General features: G+C 34.5%; 1 protein-coding gene across 2 annotated transcripts in view; it reads left to right on the forward strand.

Moving 5' to 3' along the window:
- Positions 1 to 22,436, forward strand: part of LOC145688342 (E3 ubiquitin-protein ligase RNF38-like) — a 131,903-nt gene extending 109,467 nt beyond the window's left edge. For both annotated transcript variants that reach the window (XM_081762491.1, XM_081762482.1), the window contains exons 10-13: positions 573 to 700; positions 6,845 to 7,015; positions 11,015 to 11,150; positions 15,993 to 22,436. In XM_081762491.1, coding sequence (XP_081618617.1) covers positions 573 to 700; positions 6,845 to 7,015; positions 11,015 to 11,150; positions 15,993 to 16,055 — 498 coding nt within the window. In that variant the 3' untranslated portion in view covers positions 16,056 to 22,436. The remainder of the gene's footprint in view (positions 1 to 572; positions 701 to 6,844; positions 7,016 to 11,014; positions 11,151 to 15,992) is intronic.
- The last annotated feature ends 2,236 nt before the right edge of the window (positions 22,437 to 24,672 follow it).

The raw sequence follows: 24,672 nt of genomic DNA on the forward strand, positions 1-24,672 counted from the left end.
TCGATAGGGATTGCATAATTTACATAAACTCTTTAAATTAAGTGAGTATTAGGTGAATTTTTTGACAACACATTGGCAACCCTGCCCGGGACCATCGAGTGACCGTTTCTTGCTGACGAAGGGGGGGGGGGGGGTTCCTGTCAATCAAATCTGAATTCCTCAGCCTCGCATTAAAGCCAGCTCCATATAATACACTATTTGCTCTTATAACAAACAGATAGTATGACACAAAGCAGATATGAGGCATATTTAAGATACGTATGTCGTAAGAAAGAACGTAACTTGGAATTAGCATAATACATTTTAATTCAAAACCATAATATTCTGTTCAGTAATAATCAGTAATGCAAGAGATTATGAATTCTTCAATAGTTTAATAGAAGTGCAGAATTCAGGGTACCGTTAATCTTATTATTATTGGATTCATGATCATCTCAACTATATGTAGTCTCCGTGAAATTGCTACAAAGTATAATAATGTCCGTTCTTATATTTACTCATTTTGTTTTGATTTTGTTTCAGAATCTGTCAAAGTAATAATTTTTTCTTACATTTGAACTTTATTTTTAAAGACGCGAAGCAGTCAACTGGAAATGCGTCGACCAAGTGCAGCCAGTCGACGGATGAACAATCGACGATGGCGTGGAACACCTCTTCCACCTGCACCTCCACCGTACCCAGGGTTCCTTCTTCATTTTCTGTAAGTACACGTTTCTGTGGTAGCGTTGTCTTGTTTTGTGTTTGCCAGAGTGACTTTCAGAAATAAACTACAATCTTCGGTTTTAAAAAAGAAAGATCATGAAGGGGAGACTCACATTGAGGTTTATTTGCGTAAAGAGAGAAACTTCCAACAGGTCGGGGTGGTTGAAGTAGGCAGAGAGCAGAAACTGGTCTGTATAACATACATAAATGAGTACTTACTATCGAAGAAATTCTCCTTACTTTTTAATAGAGATGCAAGGACTCGGGAATCTTTCTTGAATGATTTCTTTTCTTAGTGTTTTTGCCTGGGAAGTTTGAGTTACGTAAAATATTTCAAGTTTAATGAAGAAATAACAGTATGTTTCATACCTCTTTTTCCATTATAAAACGAAAAAGCATTTTATTACTGTAGTGATTCCCAAGAGAGTCCGCGAATCCCTGGGGGTCCGCGGGAGGTCACTAAGGGATTCGCGACTTACTGTTGGGAAATTAGGTTTTATTTTAAGCTAGCCTTCAGTAAACATTATTGTATTAATAAACATAATCAAATCGATAGGCTCTACTTATTCGTTTTTATTTTGTGACCGGCCGTCATCTTACAAAGCACCAGACTAAATAAAATTTAAAAGAAAGAAAAAAAAATGATTATGTTTTGGTAAGTAAATAATGATGTTCAATTCAGTAAGTGCTTATTAGAATTTAAATTTATGACTTGAAATCTATTTTGGATATTACGGGGTTCGTAATATGTTGCGAAGGTAGGAAGGGGTCCTCAAAGAAAATTTGAGAACCACTGGATTACTACATTCTGAAGAAGAACTTTTGAAAAATTCAAGAATAACAATCGGTCATTTGACACAAAAGAAAATGGACCAATTGGTAGGTGCAGTGGTTTTCTAGTTTGAACGAATTGTTTGTAGAGTTATTAGATTAACGTTCCAAAACAAGTGTGTTTCAGAAAAAAAAAAAAAAAAAAGTTTATCAATAACTGATCTGAAATTGTAGTAGATTACGTAGAACAAAATTACTATTTAAAATTTATAAATAAAGAATCTTCATTATAACTTTATATAACATTTGTTTGGACTGATGAAGTTCGAGGGGTAGAAAGTTTTAAACGCTATCAACAAGTTTCTTATTTCAAACACTTGACACTCTACAACAGTAAAGAAAGAAGGAATTCTGTGAATAATGAAGTTTTACTACCATGTTAAACTAACATCATATACAAAATGTCTGTTTCTGGCTTTTACTTTGTAAACTGAACATATATTAGGTTCTAGTAGAATAGATACAAACTTCAGAATAAATGTTTACCGAACGGAGAACGAAAGTAAGAAAGATTTTAAATCGAAACAGAAATAGTTTCTATTTGTTTCTTCGTTAATATTACCTTTTTCTTGCCTGCATGAATTTTAGCAACTATTATTTAGAAACGCAGATATCAAGATACGTAATTTCCATGAACTTGGTAAAATGGTTAGGCAACGAAAATGACACCTGCAACTGGGTTTTGACTTGTTCAGAACCAATGCAGTGCCAGTTTGAAAAGCAAGACAGCCACCCTCGAACTGAACATACGACTCACAGGTTCCGAATGTTGAAAAGGAGCTTTTTAGGGGGGGGGGGGGAATCCGCCGTTTTTGCTTCTACTTTTTAATAGTTGTACCCTTTACTTATTAAATCACGAATTCCAATTTCCTTCTTTCTTTCTTTCTTTTGTTTGTTTGTTTGTTTGAGTTTGATAAATTGTTAGAAAACTCAATACTAATGCTTTACAGAAGATTGTTTCTTTTTCTACAGTACAACAGCAGATATTTATTTTACTACACTATTACTATGGTATTGATATCTGTTTTGTTCTGATTAAGATAGTACGTAGGTCTCTACTGAAGATTATTATTTTTATATGACCATTCAATTTTGCAAAGAAAGAAAGAAAAAATGTAGATCGTGGTTCAAAGTGGAAATCAGTTTAGTTCAAATGAAATTTATGATTACCGTAGCTGATTTAAAATAAATAAATAACATAAAATATTAATAAAACATGAAAAGGGAGTTGGGTTTTTCAGCGCATACAATGCCAGCATGTTGGGAGTAATCGCTTTATCTTCGGAACTCAACTTTGGAATGAATGGAGGAAGTTTAACTGTAGTTTTCTGTAGTGTATTTACTTACCATCCAACTCTATAGCTTATTTTGGAATGTCCATTAATACAGATGGAAGCGTCTCACTTTTATGTAATATCATAGGTTTAGTTCGAATAAAGCAGGGTTGGCTGGTTAAACCATTTCTTTAAATTTGTTTAAGCGAAAGTAAATTAAAAAAAAAAAAAAATAAATAAATAAGAGCACAAATGCCATAAATTGTGTGAATTAGTGAAATTTCCTCGTATCTCAAATCATCTAGAATAGTGTTTCCCATTCTGTGATCCTCAGACACGGGAGAAGTGCGAGAGACTGAAAGGGGGTGCGAGAGACTTCTCATTTTCATTAAAATTGATTATCGTGTTATTCATACCTGGGGTATTTGTAGTGTACATTTGTTAATTGAGAAGAATAGAATACCAAAAGATAAGGGAAGAAGTAAAATTACTAACATGGCGGAATTAGGTGATGTTAAATTCATAATGTTAAGCCTAACTGGTATAATCGCATTTTTTTAATATCTCCATTTATAAGAATACTCACATTTAGTGTTGTGAAGTTGGAATTTATCATCCTATTTTATGATACGTAAAATATATTTTAAAAAATGTTTGTTGATTGCATGGAGAGCTGCGGAGAATTAACAGTCGCGCAAGAAGTTTGCGACATCAGGAAAACTGGGAAACTCTGATCTTGTTCTTTTCTCATACATTACGAACTGAGGAAGCATGAATGTATTTTTTTTTTTTTTAAATCAAAATTATTTTCTGCATATGTAAGTGTCAGTCAAGAATCGGAGCACACTACTGATTTTTCAGAATTTTCCAGACAAAATACATTGTATCCATACAAACCTCTGTATGCATCTGTTTCGCAAAATAAACATAATTACTCACATAATGAAACGAAAATATACTGTTTTGCTTCAATTGAGACAGATTTATTGAGAAAGTTTGCGTTCATCGAAGTGTCAGTCCTGAGCCTTGATAAAAGTTTTACAAATCCCAGGCATTTGTTTGATACATTTATACAACTTGTGCGATTCCAACAGCTTTGAATAGCCTTTCATAGATACTCATTATTCGTTAGTATGTGGTCACGGACTGTCCCGTGAAGTTCATCCCACAGGAGATGGATGGAGAGACTAATGATGAGATTGTGGCTGCTATTCCGTTTTTGTGATGATGAGAGGTTGTTTATTGCTTTTCAGACAATTACTGCATAACTTGGGAGAATATTTGTGATCGTTATCCTGTTGTAGTACAAAGTTACGGCCCAAAATCCGCGTTCGTAGTGGAATTGCGTGCTTCACTTAAATGTGATATACATTTTTGTCAATTATTTTGTTGATTTGATTTAAATCACCAACTTGTTTGCATGTAAAACATCCCCACACAATGACACTATTTTTCCGTGTTTTACTGTATTACACAGTCGGAAAGTGCTTTTCGGAAAGGCGACGCACAAACATCTGCATTGGGTACCGAAAAGTTAAAATTTAGATTCGTCAGTGCAGAGTACTCTCTCGTCCATTGTTCATCGGTCCAGTCTGTATGGTTTTGCCCAAGAGTACCTTTTTGCAATGTTTCCTGCTTGGAGTAGTTCTCTTACTGCAATCACACCCTCAAGACTATAAATCTGCGGGTTTCGGACCATCGTCCTACCTGATATTATTTGGGAACGGCTCTTCTGTAGTTCTTATGCTACTTCTGAAGCGATTACACATCCTTTCCATTTGCTTGTAGTTCTGATGAACTTGTTCTTACGAGAAGTTATTATTTCTGGACGACCTGTTTGTTTCCGTGCAATATTTACACCAGTTTATGACTATGTTTCAAGAATCAGATGCGTTGCCTTGACTGAGTTCTCTAACCACTGAGCGAATAGTGGTTATTCTATAACACTGTGCCGAATCACGTGCTCAATAGTTCAGTTTTTCTTCCCATTTCATAGTAATTTACGTTCTTCATGTTAAGGTTTTAATTCCCCACTGCAACTTTAATATAATTAACAACAAATATAATCTCCAATACCTTTTTATTTAAGAGTATAACTCTATAATGATAATACCCAAAAGCAGTTGTTCATCTTGTAACTAATCAATCGACTAGTGCAACTAATAATATCGACTAATAATAATCTCAGACTCAAACTCTAACACCACGTATTTTCAGTATTGTTATCAGCTGATACAGACCCATCTCCAAGTTAACCATATTCTTTATTTTTACTTTCTAACAACATTCACCTTTTTTTTTTTTCTTGTCGTAAGTCAATCATATCCTCCATGTGCCTCCTCGTCAACCTCTTCCTTCGTTCTTTTTTTTGTCACATAGTCTTGTTTCCAACCTTCATCTACGTCCCCCCCCCCTCTCTCTCTCTCTCTCTCTCTCTCTCTCTCTCACACACACACACACACACACACACATTTACACATCATGTTTCTTCCTTCTTCTCTCACTCCTGGGTTTTCTGTCCTTCCACGCTTTCAAGCTTCATCTACGCCGTCTCCCCTCCTCTCTCCCTCTTTCTTCCTTCCGTTCCGTACCTTCCGTTTTTCGGATTGTTTTGGCAACAATAATACTTCACGTTCTTCCGTTATAGTCTGGAAATAGGTTTTGAAAGTCTTTCGCCACCCTGAAATCATCCTATCGATCCAATTGCGTCCCAAGATATGGTTAATTCCGTTGATTTTGGCTGCAGTTATTGGTAACTTCACATTAACCCCTAAGGTTACTGGTACTTGGATTTGACTCTCAATTAGAATTTTTCTATTATCTGCGGACTCAGATGAATATGGACTAGTTTCTAATTTATATTTCTTAAAATTTCTCAGATATGTTATTTTAGTTACCATAGTTACTATATATTACACACATCTTTGTTATCTCTTAACTGTATTTTGATGAACATTGCCATACTCCCACACACTTTTTTTTATACGATACGTTCAAAACTTTTTTCAGGATATATTTACTAATTTCGCAAGCACTTGTAGTTCTGCTTTTATTAATTCACAGTAGCTTCCGTTCCTCACATCAGTATATCAATATTAATCGAGACGGTGAGATGCCAAAACAAATTATTCTTAATCATAAAGTTGGGGTGCCGCCTAGATAGGAGGTAAAAACGCAACCTGTCGTATTTTCTCTCTGAATGCTAAGTTACTTCGCTGGGTTGCGTTGTTAACAGTGTATAAGAAATCAATTCAGTTCCTCTAATTAAAATGAAATCGCAGTAACGAAATCGAATAATACATTTTTAAAATATTTAGATTATGATTCTTTAACTTATTTTTTTTTAAAATTGGAAGAAATCGTTTTACGAGGAAAATAAAAATATATAACGTGCCAGAAAAACGTAATTCGTAAGGAAAAATGTAAATCTGGGAGCCCTCGTTAAGCTGTAGGTCGCATTCTTCATATCCCCGTTTTGCATAGAACTTTAAAGCCACACAATTTTTTTCTATCCATAAGTAAGCTAAATAAATAGGTTTTTTTTTTTTTTTGCCAACCCTGGAGTAAAGATTATAAGAAACGACTTTCTTTTCTCCTCATCATAAATATCGTATTCGTAGTGATTACAGCGGTCCTGGCGTAAATTCTAGTTCGAATTTCACCATAAAAATACCGTTATAAGTAATCATGTCAGTGGGTTTTGTCTCTTAATTTTTGTCCGCTCTTATTCTACCATTTCGTTAATCATGATCTCTTTTAGCGTTACGTATTAGATATTCAAAATGTAAATTGAACATATTCTAGTATGAATATTGAAGATTAAGAGGAGTTGTAACAGTAGCCTAGAAGCCTTCCTTATCACTCACTTTTCTCTCTTGAATTTCTTCTTCATTCATTTTATATCCATTGTTTCATATATGTCAAATTTGTCAGTATATAGGTTCTAGATAGGAATATATTCCTCACATATTCGTAAAAAGTGGCCAATACTATTTCCAATAACAGTTGTTTACTGATACTATTTGCTGTATTTACAGGGCCATGTTCTCCAACCCACCTCTCTCTCCGTATAGCCAAGCAGAAATGGGAAGCCCTGATTCCACAGAGACTGAAAACTATGAGGCACTGCTCAACCTGGCAGAAAGGCTGGGAGAGGCAAAGCCTCGTGGGCTGGCCAAGGCCGAGATTGAGCAACTTCCTTCGTACAAGTAAGTATTAATAAATATTTATTCTTCCTTATGTTGATTAATATAAGGCAGAAAGTAGATGGTGAACTTGGTTTTTTTCTCCTTAACGATTTCAGTTGTATTACAGTCCGGAAGTTCGTGTAAAATGTAGGGAAATAATAATCAGCTTTCTAACTATATAGAAACAGCAAATTCAATAACATATAGTAAGCCAAATACTAGATTATGTTTCTAGTATTATGCGCCAGCTTCTTCCTACCCGATTTCAAGTAGTGTTGCCAACTCGTACGTTAAAAAAACACAACTGTAGTTGTGTGATAGACCCATTCCAATATCTACATTTATGCCACGATTTCAGCAGCAACTATCACTGACATAAATTATTATACATCCAAAACAAATCTCTCCTATAACGTGAAATCACTGATATTAAAGTTTAGAATTTTTTACAAACTAGTGAACTTTGATGACACATACATCAATAAAGGTTTATTTATCAAAGATCCCTGACGCATGTGGAAATGTTTTCTGGTTCCCAGATGCCTTGTCCTGAAGGAAGAAAAATGCTCAACACCACCACGTAAGATCCTCAGCTGTGAGGGAGGGAATCCTACTTTTAGGAAGATTCCACGGAACATAATTATCTCGTTTTATGTGTGCGTGTTTCAGGTCCAGAGAAACTTCAGCATTTGACAGACAGTTCACTAAAAATTACCAGAATCAATTTGTTCCTTATCAATGACAACGATCACACGAAAGCCTGCAACTAGAAATGTCCTTTCGGAATAGTATTCCGAACGATATGCTTGTTACTGCAAGGTGTGAATTGGCAAGACTAAGTTTCTCGTCAGCCTAGAGTTACCATATCAAAATTATCGAATGCCAAGATTTTTCTTGCAGTAAAAACCTGACTTTTCAGTTGGAAAAAGCAGACTACTTTAATTTTTGAAAACAGCTTCTTTTTCCTACCTTGTGTTGACGATGTTGAAACTGTCTCCTTTTAAACAAAATTTATTTTTCCGTCGTTGTCCAGGCTTTCTTCGGTTCTAAACCAGGATGGCGCCAAATATCAGGTTAGTTTTGATACATTAAGGTCTTATATATATGAGATCGCCACGTGGTTACGCTATTCGTGTCAAATTGGTTTTTCTATTTAGTTGTCTCGTTTTGCAAATTAAAATAAAAGTGTACACACTCTTCATGTTTACTCAAGTAAGATTCAATTGATTACAACGTGTGTTCTCAGTGGTTTTCACTCCCTCCCCATATAAGGGATTGTGTCTGTACAGTTACGCAAGAGTAGTGCGCTCGTCACCAATAAGGCAAGCTACATAGCATTTACTCAGGACTCTTCACTACTGTACGTAACATGTGATTTTAATAAATATATATATATATACTATATGAGTAAGTTAGTGAAAATACTATTTTAAATGCGTTCGTATATTTAATATTTAAAAGGTATAAACATCTTACCTTACATCCTTATAATGAAGTTTAACAAATACTTTTTTTCAAGGCTGCACACGTTTCTTCTGTATGATTGGTACGATTGCACTCCTAAACGTAGAACATGTTGGTGGGAGTTTTTATTCTGCACAATCTCGTAATTCAAGTGAAAGAACTTATAAAATTAAGTTCTATGCAACTTATAAAATTAAGTTCTATGCAAGTTCATTCTATACATCTAACATAAATCGTGATAGAGAAATTGCTGAAATGTCCTCTCAAAGACCGTTACAAGGCAGAAGAGCGTTGCACAAATGATTGGTCTACAGAAAAAATTATTTTATTATAACTACTAGTAATACTGTGCTCATAGTAATATTGTATTAGTAATAACGAAACCTTGAAATAAGTGTGCCTTATAAGAATGTAAAGTAAGATATTTTAAAATAATATATGCATTTTATAGCTTTCCATAAGTAAATAATCATTCTTTCTTAGTTTTTATAAGCAGGTTTTTTTTTTTTTAAATCTCTTTTTACAAGTGAATCAATCAGTTGGTTTTGTTGAAGTGTTAAAATGTTTCATTTCTTTAGATTTTGTCTTAAATATTGTGGTACAGACTAGTTGAAACGCCTATCATTGAACAGGGAAAATAGGAATAGGTTTATGGGAAGTATTTGAACCCGATTCTCTCTTAGCATACGTTGCAATGGAAGTGTAATAATAATAATAATAATAATAATAATAATAATAATAATAATAATAATAATAATAATAATAATAATAATAAACGTAATGTTACCATTTTTCCACCTCTCAGTTCCCCGCCCTCATGCCAGTGGAGTCTGAACTTGCATTTAAACGGGATCGAGAGTGTCACTATTTATCTCCACGACCTCGAGAACTATGGATTGGACGCTTATATCTGTCGTTTTCGAATATTTTTACATGTCATCATTCAAATTTTCGCATAAGTTATGACCTCTACCCGTCTTCCCTTTAGGATTTGCATTTTAATCAGTTTATTATTATAAAATCCTTTGGAGTCCTAAGGTTGATAATCATTCCAAGTATCATTTCAATTGGTTCAGTAGTCATTACGTGATGCAATCAAACAGAAACTCACATTCGTATTTATATGATAAATACATCTAGCTCAACAGACGATAACAAAATGCTTCATGTCGAAGATTAAGATAAGTCATTGTATTGTGACGTTCTCAATAGTTTCTTTTATTTTGTACGTTACGAAAAAGTTCATCTTTTATGATCGTCGCAGGATTTCTTTCTTTGCACAGAAGTTAATTCTATAAATTGAATTCTGTTGTGGCTAAGAAATCAACATTCCATATAGAGAAGTAACAGCTCCATTAGGGCCTCCACGATTTTCTATTCAGTCAGGACACCTTTTTGTCGACGGATATATGAAGTGAACCCTTTCAGCGAATTGTTGGAGTCAGAGATGAGGGGGGAGCAAGCGTATTTTTCAGAATCATCCTTAAGCATCCAGCGACATAAGAATTAGAGGATGTTTTCTTAAGAATCATTGCTAAATTGGTACTTAAGAGTTGGCTTTAGTTTCCAGTGGGAAGGAATACATGGGTTTAATGCCAGACTATATTGTAAGCTCGAAGTGGATAACATCATGTCAGTTGACTTTCGCGGTGTTTTTGCATGTTCTCTCTCACTACTTTCATTCACTCAGTTCTTTCACTTGCATCATTTTTAGCTTACAGGGATTAACATTAATCGAATATTTCAGTTTGAATTCTACTGAAGTAAAGGTGAAGCCTATACAAAATATATGTTTTCGCTACAGTAATAGTACCTTTCTGAGATGATGAAACGTAACTAAAAGGAGCATTGTATGAAGACAGAAGATAAAAGCAAAGCAGAATATTATATGATTTTATTCCAGATTCCATGTTAAACTATTAATTCCCGTATCTATAGCATTGGTTTTGAAAAGGGACGTCGAGCATCCAACCATCAGACAAATCTATTCTGTAAAAGACGTCAGTAATTTTCATTAAAACACAAAGCGGGATATGTATAATGAAATACGGTCATAAGCTTCGAATCTAGGAACTGTTGACAGCGGTTTTAATCGACTTTCGATTTAAGAATTGTTTACTTGATTCTAAAATAGGAATAAGTTTAAAATATAAGTAAGAAATACGAGCTTCTAGTAAGCTTCTGTCGTTAAGGATTTAATGAGTGTCATCTTTCAAATTTCAAGACCTGTTCGTCGCGGACTTGAATTCCGCTCAGGTCGTGAATGTTCTGTATTATCCTTTCGCCATTCATTTCATTATTGTTATTTTGTTCGGGAAGAATCGTGAGACATGAAACTAAAAAATAAATAATAAGTAATGCTTTTGTCTACTGTTTCTTAAGTTTGTTTGTTTTGTTTCGTTTCCATCTTAAGTCTGTCTTACGTCTTAAGTTTTATTGCTTATTTAAGCTACCAAAATGTAATGAAAGTGTGATAAAAATATGTACAACTATTTGTTTTTAAGGAAAGAAAATTTGAGTTCTCTAATATTAAAAGAATATTGTCATCTTTTAAAGGTACAATGCTGTCACCCATCAGACAGACCAGACTTCATGTGTTGTCTGCATGTGTGACTTCGAAGCACGACAATTGCTGCGTGTCCTTCCTTGTGCTCACGAGTTTCATGCAAAGTGTGTAGACAAATGGTTGAAGGTAAGTGTTTTCAGTTGAATTTCATCCAAATGAAAGAAATATACAGAAGAAACGAAAGAAAACCCATGACATTAATATAGAGAGAAGTGTGTCGTACGGTAGTTTCATATAGGTTATGAACTGTACGCGAGTAATCATACGCGCACGTACTTTAAATCCTGATTTTCTGAATACGTAATTATTTGAGTCCCCTGGAACTTTGTACATGGAGTTAAGAATAAGAAAAAATCGTAAAAGGAAATATAAAGAAGTGCTAGCAGATGGTAAGTATATTTTGAAGTGTCCATTTGTTTTATAGTATTTCTTTCCTACTATGTAAGTAGATCGAGGCTTGATTAAGGCAAGTAAAATTAGTGAGAGCTTCAAATAGTTCATTCCTAATATGAAGTTTATTGTTTTATATTTTTACCAAAATTTCTCATGGACGTTCATCTGTAAGTATTGCTGAGCATATATTAGGGCTGATCAACAAAGACTGAGACTTGATTATTGTACCGCAGTTTCCTTTGTTGCTGAATGCCGGCACGTTTGATAGTTGAAAGAGTTGTTTCATGTATACTCTCACTAGGTGGCAGCATTGTCGTATCGGTAGGTTGGAGTAATCCGTTGTGTTTTAGACACTGCTTCCATTTCGCCTGACAACGTGCTGTGTATATGCATACAATGGAGTTTACACGAGAAGAACAGTATGGAGCAATAAAGTTTTGTTTTTGCCTGTAGCTTAGCTTCTGAAACATACGAAAAGCAAACTTACGGTGAAAGTACATTACCTCGAGCAACAGTGTTTCAGTGGTTCAAAGAATTCAAAGAAGCATGAGTTTCATGCGTTAAGCAAGGTGGACCTGATGTTTCTGCCTCTGCTGTGACAGAAAGAAACATCAATACTGCTGCTGGGATTATCCGTGAGGATCGAAGGGTAACATTACGTAAATAAGTAAAGTGTTGGAAGTTTCATATGGTAGTGTTTTTTCAATAATGCACGATCATCTCCATGTGTCCCGTGTTTGTGCCCGTTGGATACCACGACTGTTAACTCCGGTACAAGCTTGCTTGAGCTTTTCGTATGTTTCAGAAGCTGTATGGTTCAAGCGAAAACAAAACTTTATTTCTCCATACTGTTCTCCTCGTGTAACCTCCATTGTATGCATATACAAAGCACGTTGTGAGGCGAAATAGAAGCAGTGTCTAAAACAATGGATTACCCCCAATTTAGCGATAAGACAATGCTGCCACCTATTGAGAGTATAGATGAAACATAACTCTTTCAACTATCAAACGTGCCGGCATTCGGCAACAAAAGAAACTGCGGTATAATAATCAGTCTCAGTCTTTGTTGATCCGCCCTCGTATTAAGAAATAGAAGAGTCAACTGATATTTTTATAGCATCTGGTGTTTTTATTTTTATAAGTGTAGATTCAGTTACGTTTAGGCTAAGAATGTGCGACTTTGCCGGAGACAATTTGGTTATTCGGCCTACCATGTTGGTGCACTAATCAGTACAGTTAGCGTATCTGCGTGATAAGCTGAGGACAGGGTTCAGTTCACAGTCTAATCGCACATTTTCAAACATTAACCCTCTTTAAAATCCGCTGTTCATACCCTAATTATCAATTTTGATTACCACCACTCGCATGTGTCTTAAATGCATGAGAAAGGAACAATGGGTGAGTTTCACAGTTATCCTTTTTACTAATTTAGGAATATACCAGTAGCAATTACAAAAGCAAAGATTTAATAAAATACTATGCTCTATTGGTACTAAATCTTGTAAGTAATACTGAAGAAATATACTCATGTTTTGTGCCCTAGTTGGGTTTAATTGGGGAGATTTCGAAAGCGACTGCTGCTTTCGTGTTTAGCCAACTTCAAAATGAAGAATACCGACATACAGAAGTCATACATTGATATTCAAATCTTTTCTTTTCTTATAAGAAACTAAATACAGATTCACTATTTTTAACTTACTAATCACGCATTTAAATTCTTAAAACCAGGAAATACAAATATTAAAAGCGAAACAGAATAATATATACAAAACACTTTATAAATTAAAAACTTATCATCCTATCAATAGAATAAGATAACTAGAGTTTAATTTGTGATGTGTTTTGCACATAGAGTATAAATTAGTTTGCAAAATAATGATGCTTTAATATTTCCCAATCTACGCGTAATTTATTCTCACATTTTATGAAGAGATTTGAAATAATTTTGTTCAAATTACTTAGTTCGAGCTAGTACTGTTTGAATTCAATTTTGTTCCGAAAATAATTATTAATAACCTCATCAATAGCAGCGTATTCAAACGAGTATGTACACCCACTTCATTTTATCCATGCACTATGATCATTTCAGAGGAACACTCAAATTTAGAGAGACAATCATACGTCAAGGAATTTGGGCTAGGATTTTCTGTAACTCCCGAAGTGCAAGTTTCTAAGGATATACAGGAATTATTTACCTTTCTTGATACTATGGCGCCTTGGAATGTAATTCCATAGTTTTGTAGTCTATTGAGTCTTCAATGCTTGTTGTTCAGTGAAGAAACCGTTGCAGATTCTCTTCGTAACAACAAATTGAAATGCCTTCGTAAGATAAAGTGCGGAGTGTGTATCACTCTGAAGTTGGACGCCAGCCATTTTTTGGTTCTATGTACAGCCACAAACTGGCCACTGTTATACCCTCACTTTCGGCTTCGTGATTGATAAGCTCTCTGCCATACAACAGGAAAGACGAGGTCATCTTGCAGCTCATTTGTACTCTGTCTTCAAAGCCATGTCTAAGCCCTATACTCTTCTATTCCTTTACTTAATCTATCCTCTCATCACCACTTCCAACTTCGGTTATACATGATCCATGTAGAGCATCAATGTTTTCAATTGACAAGAACGGAAATGCCATTTCTGGAGTCCAAGTCAAATTTACAAAACCAAAACCAACTATAGCACAGATTCCTAAGTAACATACTTCTAAAGTAATCTCCTTAACAACTTTCTGTTTATCACCCATAATAAAGAACATCTAACTGAAGTCCAAGTGGAATAAAGACTATTAATTTGAATGTTCCCCTGCTGCAATGTCCAGACATATGCATTTACTCTCTTTGAAACCTTTCAAAGAATGGAAAAAACTGTAGCCACAAGAATGTTAAATTAGCTTCATTTTCGGGTAATCTAGAAAGTACTGAGTCTTTTGCACACAAGTTGACGTTAGTGTCTCAAATCCCACGGTATATAAGTCGAAGCAAATCAGACCTAACTTCATTCGACAGCTGATAGTTAGTAGATATGCAAAAAGTTTTGAATTTTTATAACTAGTCATAAGGTATTGTGTCGTGAAGGTGAGTGAACTTTCCGCAAAACTGCGCTGCATATTACAATTTTGTTGCAGTAAAGACGCAAATACTGCGCAGGCTCGTGAATAAATTTGTGCTGTTCATGGGCAAGATACGTTATCAAAAGCAAGAGCCAAAAGATGGTTCTTCGCTTTCGTTCTTGAAATTTCGACGTCTAGGATGCTCCTCGCAGTGGGCGACCAATCGCAGCAAAAAAGGATGATATACTGGCAAAAGTCGAGTAAGACCGGCATGTAAGCCGCCAATAATCTAAACATATCCCACCAAACAGTGTTAAATCATTTGGAGAAAGTTGGTTACAGAAAGAAGCTCGACGTTTATATCTGCGAATCTCTATTGGAACGTAACGAACTCGAGTCTTCTCTGAAGTGATTGATTTCGAGTGATAAAAAGTGGATAACGTACGACAACAATGTGCGAAAAAGATTCTGGTCAAAGCGAAGTGAAATTCTGAAGTCTATGGCAAAGCTCTTACTGACGCTCAGGAAGGTAATGCTTTGCGTTTGGTAGGATTGGAAGGGCATCCTTGCAACGCGAGCTGCTGCTGCCATTCAGAATGATAGACTCGGACCTGTACTGTCGCCAGTTAGCGCGAGTGCAGGTTTAAAAGAATCGGCCTGAACTTGTCAACAGAAAGGATGTCATATATCTTGCTAAGAACGTCAGACTGCATACATGTTTAACGACCGGTCAGAAATTGAGAGAGCTTGGCTGGGAAGGTGTGACTTCTACCGTATAACCTAGATCTGGCACCGTCAGATTATCATTGGTTTCGGTCTTTCAGAATATTGTTAAATTAGTTTGAAAAGTGGTTTGTGAAAACTACGTGTCATAAATTTTTGACCAAAGACCACAAAAGTTATATAGCAACGGGTTTATCGTGTTGAAGAAATGGCAAGTCAACGAATAAAATGGTGTGTGTGTGTGGTTTCATAGTTTAGTTTCAAATCACAAGCAATGTCTTCTCAGTTTTGACTTCCAAAGGTTCAATACTTTTTAGACAACCTAATAAGGAATATAGTTCACGCATTCCATGATAAAAATGGATTTGTAATGGGTAACTTTAAGTAAATTCTAAAACCTGAAGCAAAAAATCCTGTAACTAGAAACTTGTGCTAATAGTTTCGTCAATATATCATTGCCTTCATCACACACATTTTGAGAGTATAACTTTTTAAAAATGATTCTAATGAAGGCAATGATATATTTTAACTTGAATAAAATCTGGCATATTTTTGGGAAGATTGACAAATCTAACCTTTTTCCCTGGGCACATAAAAAAGATTAATGGTTGTTAATTGCTGCTCATATAACCAAAGTTATTAATGTAAGAGTTTTTGCTTTTGTCGAAATTTTTTTGTATCTTTCTTAAAGCTATAGATTATTGATTAGATGCAGAGCTAGAATAAGCATATATGAATTCTAAGGTTAGATTTCATTTCCATGTATTTGCTAGGTTCTAATATTATATTTTTAAACTTTACAGTCTAACAGAACCTGCCCAATTTGTCGAGGTGATGCCTCCGAATACTTGAGCAACATGGAGTAGTGGACACGGAGTAAAAAGAGTGCCATCAATAATTAATAAGTAATTAATTGAAAGATGTGAACAAAAAATCCCGTCTTTTTTTTGAAACTTTGTGTTGATATGTGAAGTTCCTGTTGAAATACAAAGAAATATACCTTTTCTGAAATGAAGATGCTCGATTATTCGGCAGCTTCCTTAACAAGTATCTATATATAAACAAATTTAAATAAAAATCTTCAGGACCATAATTTTTCTTTCGTATAGCAATTGTCCGGCTTGGCACTAACCATTTCGTATTATTATTATTATTAATAATAATATGTATTTTGTGCAAACACAATACTTCAGGATTGTGATAAAATTTTTCCTTGTGGGATAGGCGGCCCGAATTTCCGATTAGATCCAGATTCTATCTGCCTTTTTATCGGTCAGTTCTCTTTAAGTGTACTTGATTTAATGAGTGTGTCTGAAGCACAGGAACTTATTGGCAATAAAAGCTTCAGGATATTTAAAACCATACCACCAATAATGTGTAACGTGAGTATTTTGTGTTTTTCTTTTACGATTTTTACTGTTAAGAAAATGAAATTTTATGAGACAAGCTATGATCTTCTTCACGAAATCTACTTTCTATGTGTTATTAAAAGAAATAAACTTAATGCCCTGTGAATCCGTGTTAAAACGTGGTAAGCTGATTATACATATACATATATATATATATACTACATATATATAAAATGTTTTAAATAAAAATGTCGTCTGCAGCTTAGGACAAAGACTTTCTGACGGCCAAAAATATATATATTTAAATAAAGTAGGTAGTACGTCGATCGTTAAAGATATATATATATGAAAAAAACATTAGGGCTTATTTTCCATCTTTATCTCGTTGTTCGAATCTTTGCATGCAGAAAAAAGGCAGTATTTGCTTCTAAGCTGTACATGATAAATTTCACTTTTATTATTAAAAAAATAAAAATAAAATAAAAATTACAAAGTAAAACAAAGGAAAGTTTGTTCAAGAAAGCAGGGAATACGCATGTCTGGACTTCACATTTTAAGAAATCGGAGAGCGAATGTGTATGTATGTATCTGCCAAAGAAAGTAGGTTTTTTTTTTTTTTTTTTTTTTGTTTTAGTTTTCCTCAATACTTTTTGGCTACCTCCTAATATTAATAACAAAGCTTCCTGAAAGCAAACATGAAAATAGATACGCTCAGCCATTTTTTTTTGTTATTTTTTTTAAAAATGTATTGTACGGGGGAGAATTAAATAGGGGCATTCCATAAGGGCATTATTATGCTGTGCACCAGGTCTTGCAGTTGTGCCAAGGGTTAGATTAATAGAAACATAGGAAATTGAATCTAGATCAGTTGTAAAGAAAAGAAATATTGCACAAAAATGTACGTTTTATTTGGCTTTTATTTTTCAATGTGTTGTCATTGTTAGCAGAAATTAAATATCACGTTTGAATATTAAAAAGATCAAGTGGTTCAAGTTAACATTATTGTTGTGGCCTAAACTTTATCCTAAATAACAAGGCAAAAATAAATAATATGCAGTTTTTGTGTAACTACTGCCAACCTGTGCATTTCTATTTTTAGTATTGGAAATGATAACTACTGATATGCATTATATAATAATAATATAATAATAATAAAGCAGGCTGCTCGCATAAGACCTGGATAATGTTCGTGCATTACTACAATCAATTCTTTGTGTATAAGGTTTGTTTGATATGAGACTGAATATGTCTGTGTTGTGACTGTTTTGTGGTTGTTGAATGATGAAATTTGTGCTTAAAACGGAAGGAAAAAAATATATTGTTGTTGGAACTGAGATTAGCGCTCGTGTTCCATCAATTGTCGATGCCTGTAAGGGAAGAGGGAGATATTTTCGAGATTACCTTTAGTGCACCCTCTTGTTTTGTTTTCTTTACATTGTTGCAAAAAGAAAAGAAAAAATGATGCAAATTTCATAAATGTTATGCATTCCGTTAACTTGATGTGATTTATTTTTTGAAACCATAAATATTAATCAACATTGCATTTATTTGGAAATTAAGTGTATGCTTTGCTTATATACATGTTGTTCCTAATTTTTCTATTTTCTTTTCATCCCTATTATTAGTTAGTACGTGACATAACATTGTCATGTGTGAAACAAAGTACGTAGTGAAATCTGTCCATCGCCGAGTTTTACGAGAAAGAAAACATATGCAAATGATTGAAAAATGTCTTTCCTTCATAGACTAAATATAATAACTAAGCCTGTTATAACACCAAACTATACGAGGATTAACGCTGTCATAGTAGCCGGTTATACTTCATTTTGTTCCGGATTGTTATTTTCTTTACAGAAGATTACCCCAAATCGTCATTCTAAACAGTATATACTACTATTAGAAAAAAGAAAGAGAAATCTTAAAATATGTCCATCTCACTACAATTTGTTGGTTGTGTGAAGCTGCTTTCGGTTAAAACCCTTCAATATTATTCTGCCTTATCTTTGTGACTGAATCTGTGAGAATTATTAGATTCTTTTCAGAAGGAATTGTTTGCTGAGAACAAGATTATTGCATTACGAAAATAGTTCGTAATTATCATTGTTTAATATGAGTCATAAATAATCCAGTACTTTAAAAAATGTGATTGAAGGATACAACACTCTTGCTTTAATTTCGTTGTTATTTCTACTGAGTTTAAACCGTTGAAATATGATGATACAACGTTGATCTTTTGTGTGTTTGTATGTGTGTGTGTTGTGTGTTTTGTTTAAGGGATTCATATATTGTGCAATAACGGTTTTCATGTATTGTTAAGTAGAAAACATATGACATACAATAATTAAAGCATTATATACATCAGCTTTTTTCCAGTTCTTCCAAGTTCCTTTAGATTATCATCGACGAGTACAAGATTGTACGAATAATTACTAAAACTTCTGCTAAAATATTCATTCCTGTATAGGTTGTTAGCTCCGTTCCTGCTGTTAATTTGAAATTTAGACCTAAAAATCATGAATGAACGATATAAAGTAAGTAAATAAGTGAAAACTGGACAACCAACCAAGGCGTGTAAGCATATGTTTTGTCAACTTGCAACAGTTTTAATAATACTGTAATAGAAATGAGATAGGCACGTGGCTTTTTTAGTGTTCATTGGCACTGATCCATCTGTTACTTAGATAGCATAACGTCAATTTTCACATTGAATTCATTGAGATTTTTCAAGCCACAATTATCTCCATTTTCTAATAATAGTTTGCGTTTACAAATAAGATATTCCATTTCCAGATTTTTTTTCTTAAGTAATTCAAATTTGTTAAGTGGTAGTCTAATATACATTCTGTTATTTCTCTGAGGAAGAAGTTGTTGTAAGGTTGATCTGTTTTACTTATTAGATTTTCTTTTTTGTTTGTTAATGTGCCACGTTAATTATCCTGAATATTACTTATAGTTTGTTATGAAGTATATGTTGTATCTAAGAAGAAATTCTGTAGTTTTCGTGTATAATGAATTTGGCGAAGATCATAATCTCAGATATATTTTTTTTTCCTTTCTTAAGAAGAGGTTTATCATTTTTATATTTGGTGTTTTAAGTAACCTGTTGCTTTACGTTTGCTAAATCTAAAAAAAGTTTACTAAAATACTGTCTAAAGAAATTTTATTAATATTCCGACGCAATTGGCATTTCTATGCGGTCCTTCGCGGTTCTTAAAATAGAAAAACCTTGTTAGTATGGTACGAGATAAAAGTTGGTTTTTGTCACTATTTTTTATATTTCACTTCCCTATTTTGATTCGTTTGTTAGTGTCTGTACAAATTCTTTTTTAGAAGCAAGGCGTCATGTACAAGTTCTTTCGACAGTTACATAATTTGTTTCCCAGTGTGGTACTTCATAGTGTATAGAAACGATTAATAATATTACGGCAAGTGAATAATTAGTTGATGCTACTCTGCCCGACTTGAAAATTGTATAGATGAAGAAACGAACTGAAAGGAGCAGTTTCTATCCGTGGTCAGACGGAAATGTGCACATACTGCGATAATCAACTACCGACATTTGGCAGCCAAAGGTTTTTTGAATCTCATCCTCCTAAAATGATTCCATATCCTACCAAATTAACCCATTAAAAAATAACTCTAATTATAATATTAAATAGTGTCTCAAGCGACCTTCAAGTTTTTAATGCATCCACAATATATCAGTACACTATGAGGTAAAGGTACCTTGTAAATTTAGAACGGCTAAAGGAGGTGGCATAATCTCGTGGACAGGAGTGATAAGGTAGAACCGCGTCTATTACTGTATAGTACAATCATGGCGGCGCTCTTGAAGTCTGCCATCTTGGATTCAGGTTCAAAATTTTTAACAGAAGGGGTCATGTGACACGCTTTGGGATGCTTTACACCACGAACACACATTTGATGTTATTTCCAACTTATTTATTATCATTTAATAGTTGTCCTTCATGATATATGTTGAATAGCTGACTATTGTCTTTTCAAACGTACAAGGTACCGTTCTCTCATATTGTATATTGTAGTGCATTGAAAACAGATCGCTTTGGGCACCATATAATATTATTCAACTGATCTAATTTTTCTCATAAGTTACTATGTTCTGATATAGAACCATTTTAGGGGTTTAAAAAAAATCGTAAATTTGAAAAATGAAGAATAAGCTCTTTAATATCGTTGTAATACGGGAAATCGTAGTAGCCACATTGTCCTAGCTTCCACAAAACTCAGTTCAATATGATCAGTGATGAAGCATAAAATACATCTTAAGTGATCTGAGTATGTCACATTTTGCAGTTAAAACTATCCCCCTTTTTTTTCCAAATTTTAATTTATTTGTATGTAACTTATCAATGGTCAAGTAATGATAATCACGATAATTTTAATTATTGAAATATAGAACCGAATCCTGGTTATATGTTGTGCAAAACACATACGTATGTTATGAATGTGTCAAAATACTAAGTACTTACATAATTATATTCAGTATTATATATATACACAACACTAAATTATTCTTGGTTGTTCGATTTTCTATAAAGAAAGGGGAAAAATGCGGTAGGAAAATAGTTCGTTTAATTTTTCCTGAGGATTTATTGAAGATCGGAAATTTAATTTACTTAGTTTTTATATGATACTTAATATAATCATATGTATTTTGGTCATCATGTACTTGCACTGGGATTCTTTTTTCTAATTATACTATGGGAGAAAATTTTTTGCTGATGATTCATCTTTTTTGCGAAAAGCAAAATGATATGTACTCAGCTTTGTTCATGTGAGCATTTTTGGATTGATACTAAACTATGCTCCCATTCTATCTCTATATGGGCTTCTAAGTGGGTGGTACGCTTCGTTGTTGTGATGTCACGGGCCTGTCAGTACGAGAAAAATTTCTCCTGCAGTATACGAAAACAACATGGTTAACCGGAAGCAAGAAAATATAGCACCCCGTTCCCATGAAGTTCCAGTGGTTTCGTCGCAAAGACGTTATACAATTGCTCAATTAATTACAAGAATTTTCTCCGCTCCTTTTACATGAATTTTTCATGTATTTCTTCTGGCAAGTTAGAGTTAATAGCGTATTCTATTTTACTGTAGCTGTCTGTTATGAACTTCGTTACCTGCCCATGAATAGTCAGACATTGAGTGATGTATAATCAGTACACCAGCCATTAATTCTCGCTTTTTAGGCTTTTTTCCTATGATCATTAAGGTTAAAAGCAGTTCTGCTACCATGAAATATATCTCCGATGAGTTTGCTTTAAGTCGTTTAAATGATTTTTTCATACCCCTTTTATGGTCGTTAAATTTGACAATAGAATATACAAAAGACAGTCATTTTAACAAGTTAGTGAGTTTTAAATGTATATATTGAAGTTGACGATTTGTGGGTAGTTTCTGATTTTCACTTTCCTATATTCAAGAATGAGTTTAAATGTATATCAATATATAAGCAATAAGAAAAATTGTATGTACATGTGTGTTTGTAGATATTTAAAATTATCGTTTTTGGGTGTGTGTGTGAAAGCTTTAAAAAACGGTGCACTGAAGGTGAAAAACAACAGCAGTTATTGAAACTATGTGAAGCTTCAGTTTTTGTGTTCGTAAGCTTCGTGTAAAAAGATACTTCCCAAATCTCTCTTCCTATGATGGTATCTCACATCTAGGTAAAACAAAAATAAGTGTGTATGTATAAAAAAAGAATAATTTTTTTAAAAAGTAATACCTTTTTGTATTATTATTATTATTATTGCGCTAAAGCCTTTGTTATGTAGAATTTACAATTTATTTCGTAATTGTTTGAAGCCAGTGATAATGAGTGGGTTAAAAACAAAGCTTGCACATGACTTCCATCTAATAAAAATCTTTTTACCTGAATATGAGAAATATATGTATTTTTATTTGTTGCTAACTACATATTTTCATGTTACCCTACTATCCTTCCCTATGCTATAACTTTACTATACATGGCATGTTGAAAAAATAACGAAACTTTTTAAATTAAACGAAACGAATTAGATATTTTACCAACTGTAGTTCTTTTTATTCAAAATATATCCCTTCTGCATCAATACACCGCTGGACACGTTCAACCAATGCTAGCATACAATTTTTAATGTCCTTTTCCGGAATCGCCTCAATGACCCTCGTCACGGCAGTCTGGACGTGTGTAACATTGTTATAAAATGTTCCTTTCATAGTCAGTTTTAAATTTGGAAGTAGGAAATAGGCACACGGCGATAAATCAGGCGAATACGGAGGATGTGGAAACAAACACATTTGTTCTTAAGAGAAAAGTCACGAACTGCGACGGTTCTGTGACATTGTGCATTGTTGTGCAATAAAGACCAACTGCCTAGCGCTCGATACTCGGGTTTTACGCGAACGTTCGCTTCCATAACACCCATATAATATCCACCATTAACAGTTCGATCTTGTGGAACGAATTCCCGAAGTATAGTAGCTTTGGAATTGTGAGAACAAATCAACATTGTCTTCTTACATGACTTTTAAAAACGCAATTGTTTCGCTTTCGGAGAACTTGAGGACTTCCACGTAACACTTTGGCGTTTGTTTGCGGGTTGTACTTGAAGCATAAAGTCTCATCACCAGTTACAATCGATTCCAGAAATGTTGTTCCGTCTTGCTGTTTTAATCAGGTCCTTGCAATGTTTCAACGTGAGCAAATTTTCGGTCGTCATTTAGGGTGTGCGAAACAAATCGAGCACAAACTTTCAGTTTCTTTAAATCCTTTGTCAAAATTTGGTAAATCATGTCTTCCGACGTATTTAATTCCTTCACTATCCAGGGGCCGCGGTGGCACAGTGGTAGAGCGTTCACCTCCGGTGCTTGGGGTCCCTGGTTCGATCCCAGCTCGCGCCGTGTGGACTTTGTGGTGGACAAACACCGTGGTCATGGGTTTTCTCGGGGTTCTCCCGTTTCCTCCCACTTTCTTCCACCATTCACTCATTATCACCGTCTCCTTTAGCCTAACCGACATAACCGTGGGACGTTAAACTTAAAGATTTCATTTCCTTCAGTATCCATCTCACAGTCGAATTCGCATCATGGGCGATCATTTTAAGCACTTGTTCCACTAACTCAAAGCGATTTCAGTTTTTCGGTCTCCCTGGCTTTGTGTCGTCTTCTAAGGACTCACGACCTTCCTGGAATCGCGTATACCACTCGAACACACGTGCGCCTTTGGTGTGGGAGACCCGGGTTCGATTCCCGGCGGGAGCTCATGTGGTTCGGATTCCACGTTAATCAGTAGGTCCACGTCTCATATAGCCTTGCTGCTGAAAGGGACGCTAAACTAAAATCCACTCCACTCGAACACACGGTACGAGATAAGGAGTCATCACCATATGCTTGTTTCATCATTTCCAATGTTTGTGTAAATGTTTTACCTAGCTTGAAATAAAATTTAATATTGGCTCTTTGCTCCATCGTGTTTTTGTGACGAGATGAGACCCGATACACTCACTTTTCTTGCTATAACTTGACACTTCATTATTAGTTGGTTCTCATGTTTGTGGTGTCTTGTTTTATTGAGCAGATATCCAGCTTTCCGATGATACACATTGCTTCAATAGATAGAGCTAGTGGTTGCCTATAAAGAAAAAGGTTCCGTTACTTTTCCGACATACTGTGTAGTAATGTGGATATCACTTACGTACGTACCTTCGAAGCAGTAGAAGCAGAAGCTTGATATTGTGCAGTTTGAGTTAACTATAGTTGACAGTCACAAATTTGAAAATTTACAGGTGAAATTCATTGCTCAATAAGTGTATGTTGCAGAAAATGAGGGAAACGAAGACGTGAAAACAGGTTGATACAGAAGAGGGCAGCAATATGTACAGGAAGTTAAAGAACGAGTTACGAAGGGTAACAGAGCAAGAGAAAAATTTTACAAAAGAAAATGCGAGAACATAAAAGAATTAGAAAGAGTTGGAAAATATGCGGAAATGTACAAGGAGGTGAAATCAATGGAACTTCCGGAGGAAACAAGGGGGTATAACGATGGCAGTAGAAAATAAAAATAGGAAGGTAGGTAGGGGGAGAAGTGAAGTCTTAGGAAAATGGAAAGAATATGTTGAAGACTTCTATGAGA

This window comes from Thermobia domestica, chromosome 1 (assembly GCF_964235325.1).
Source record: "Thermobia domestica chromosome 1, izTheDome1.hap1.1, whole genome shotgun sequence".
Taxonomy (NCBI): domain Eukaryota; kingdom Metazoa; phylum Arthropoda; class Insecta; order Zygentoma; family Lepismatidae; genus Thermobia; species Thermobia domestica.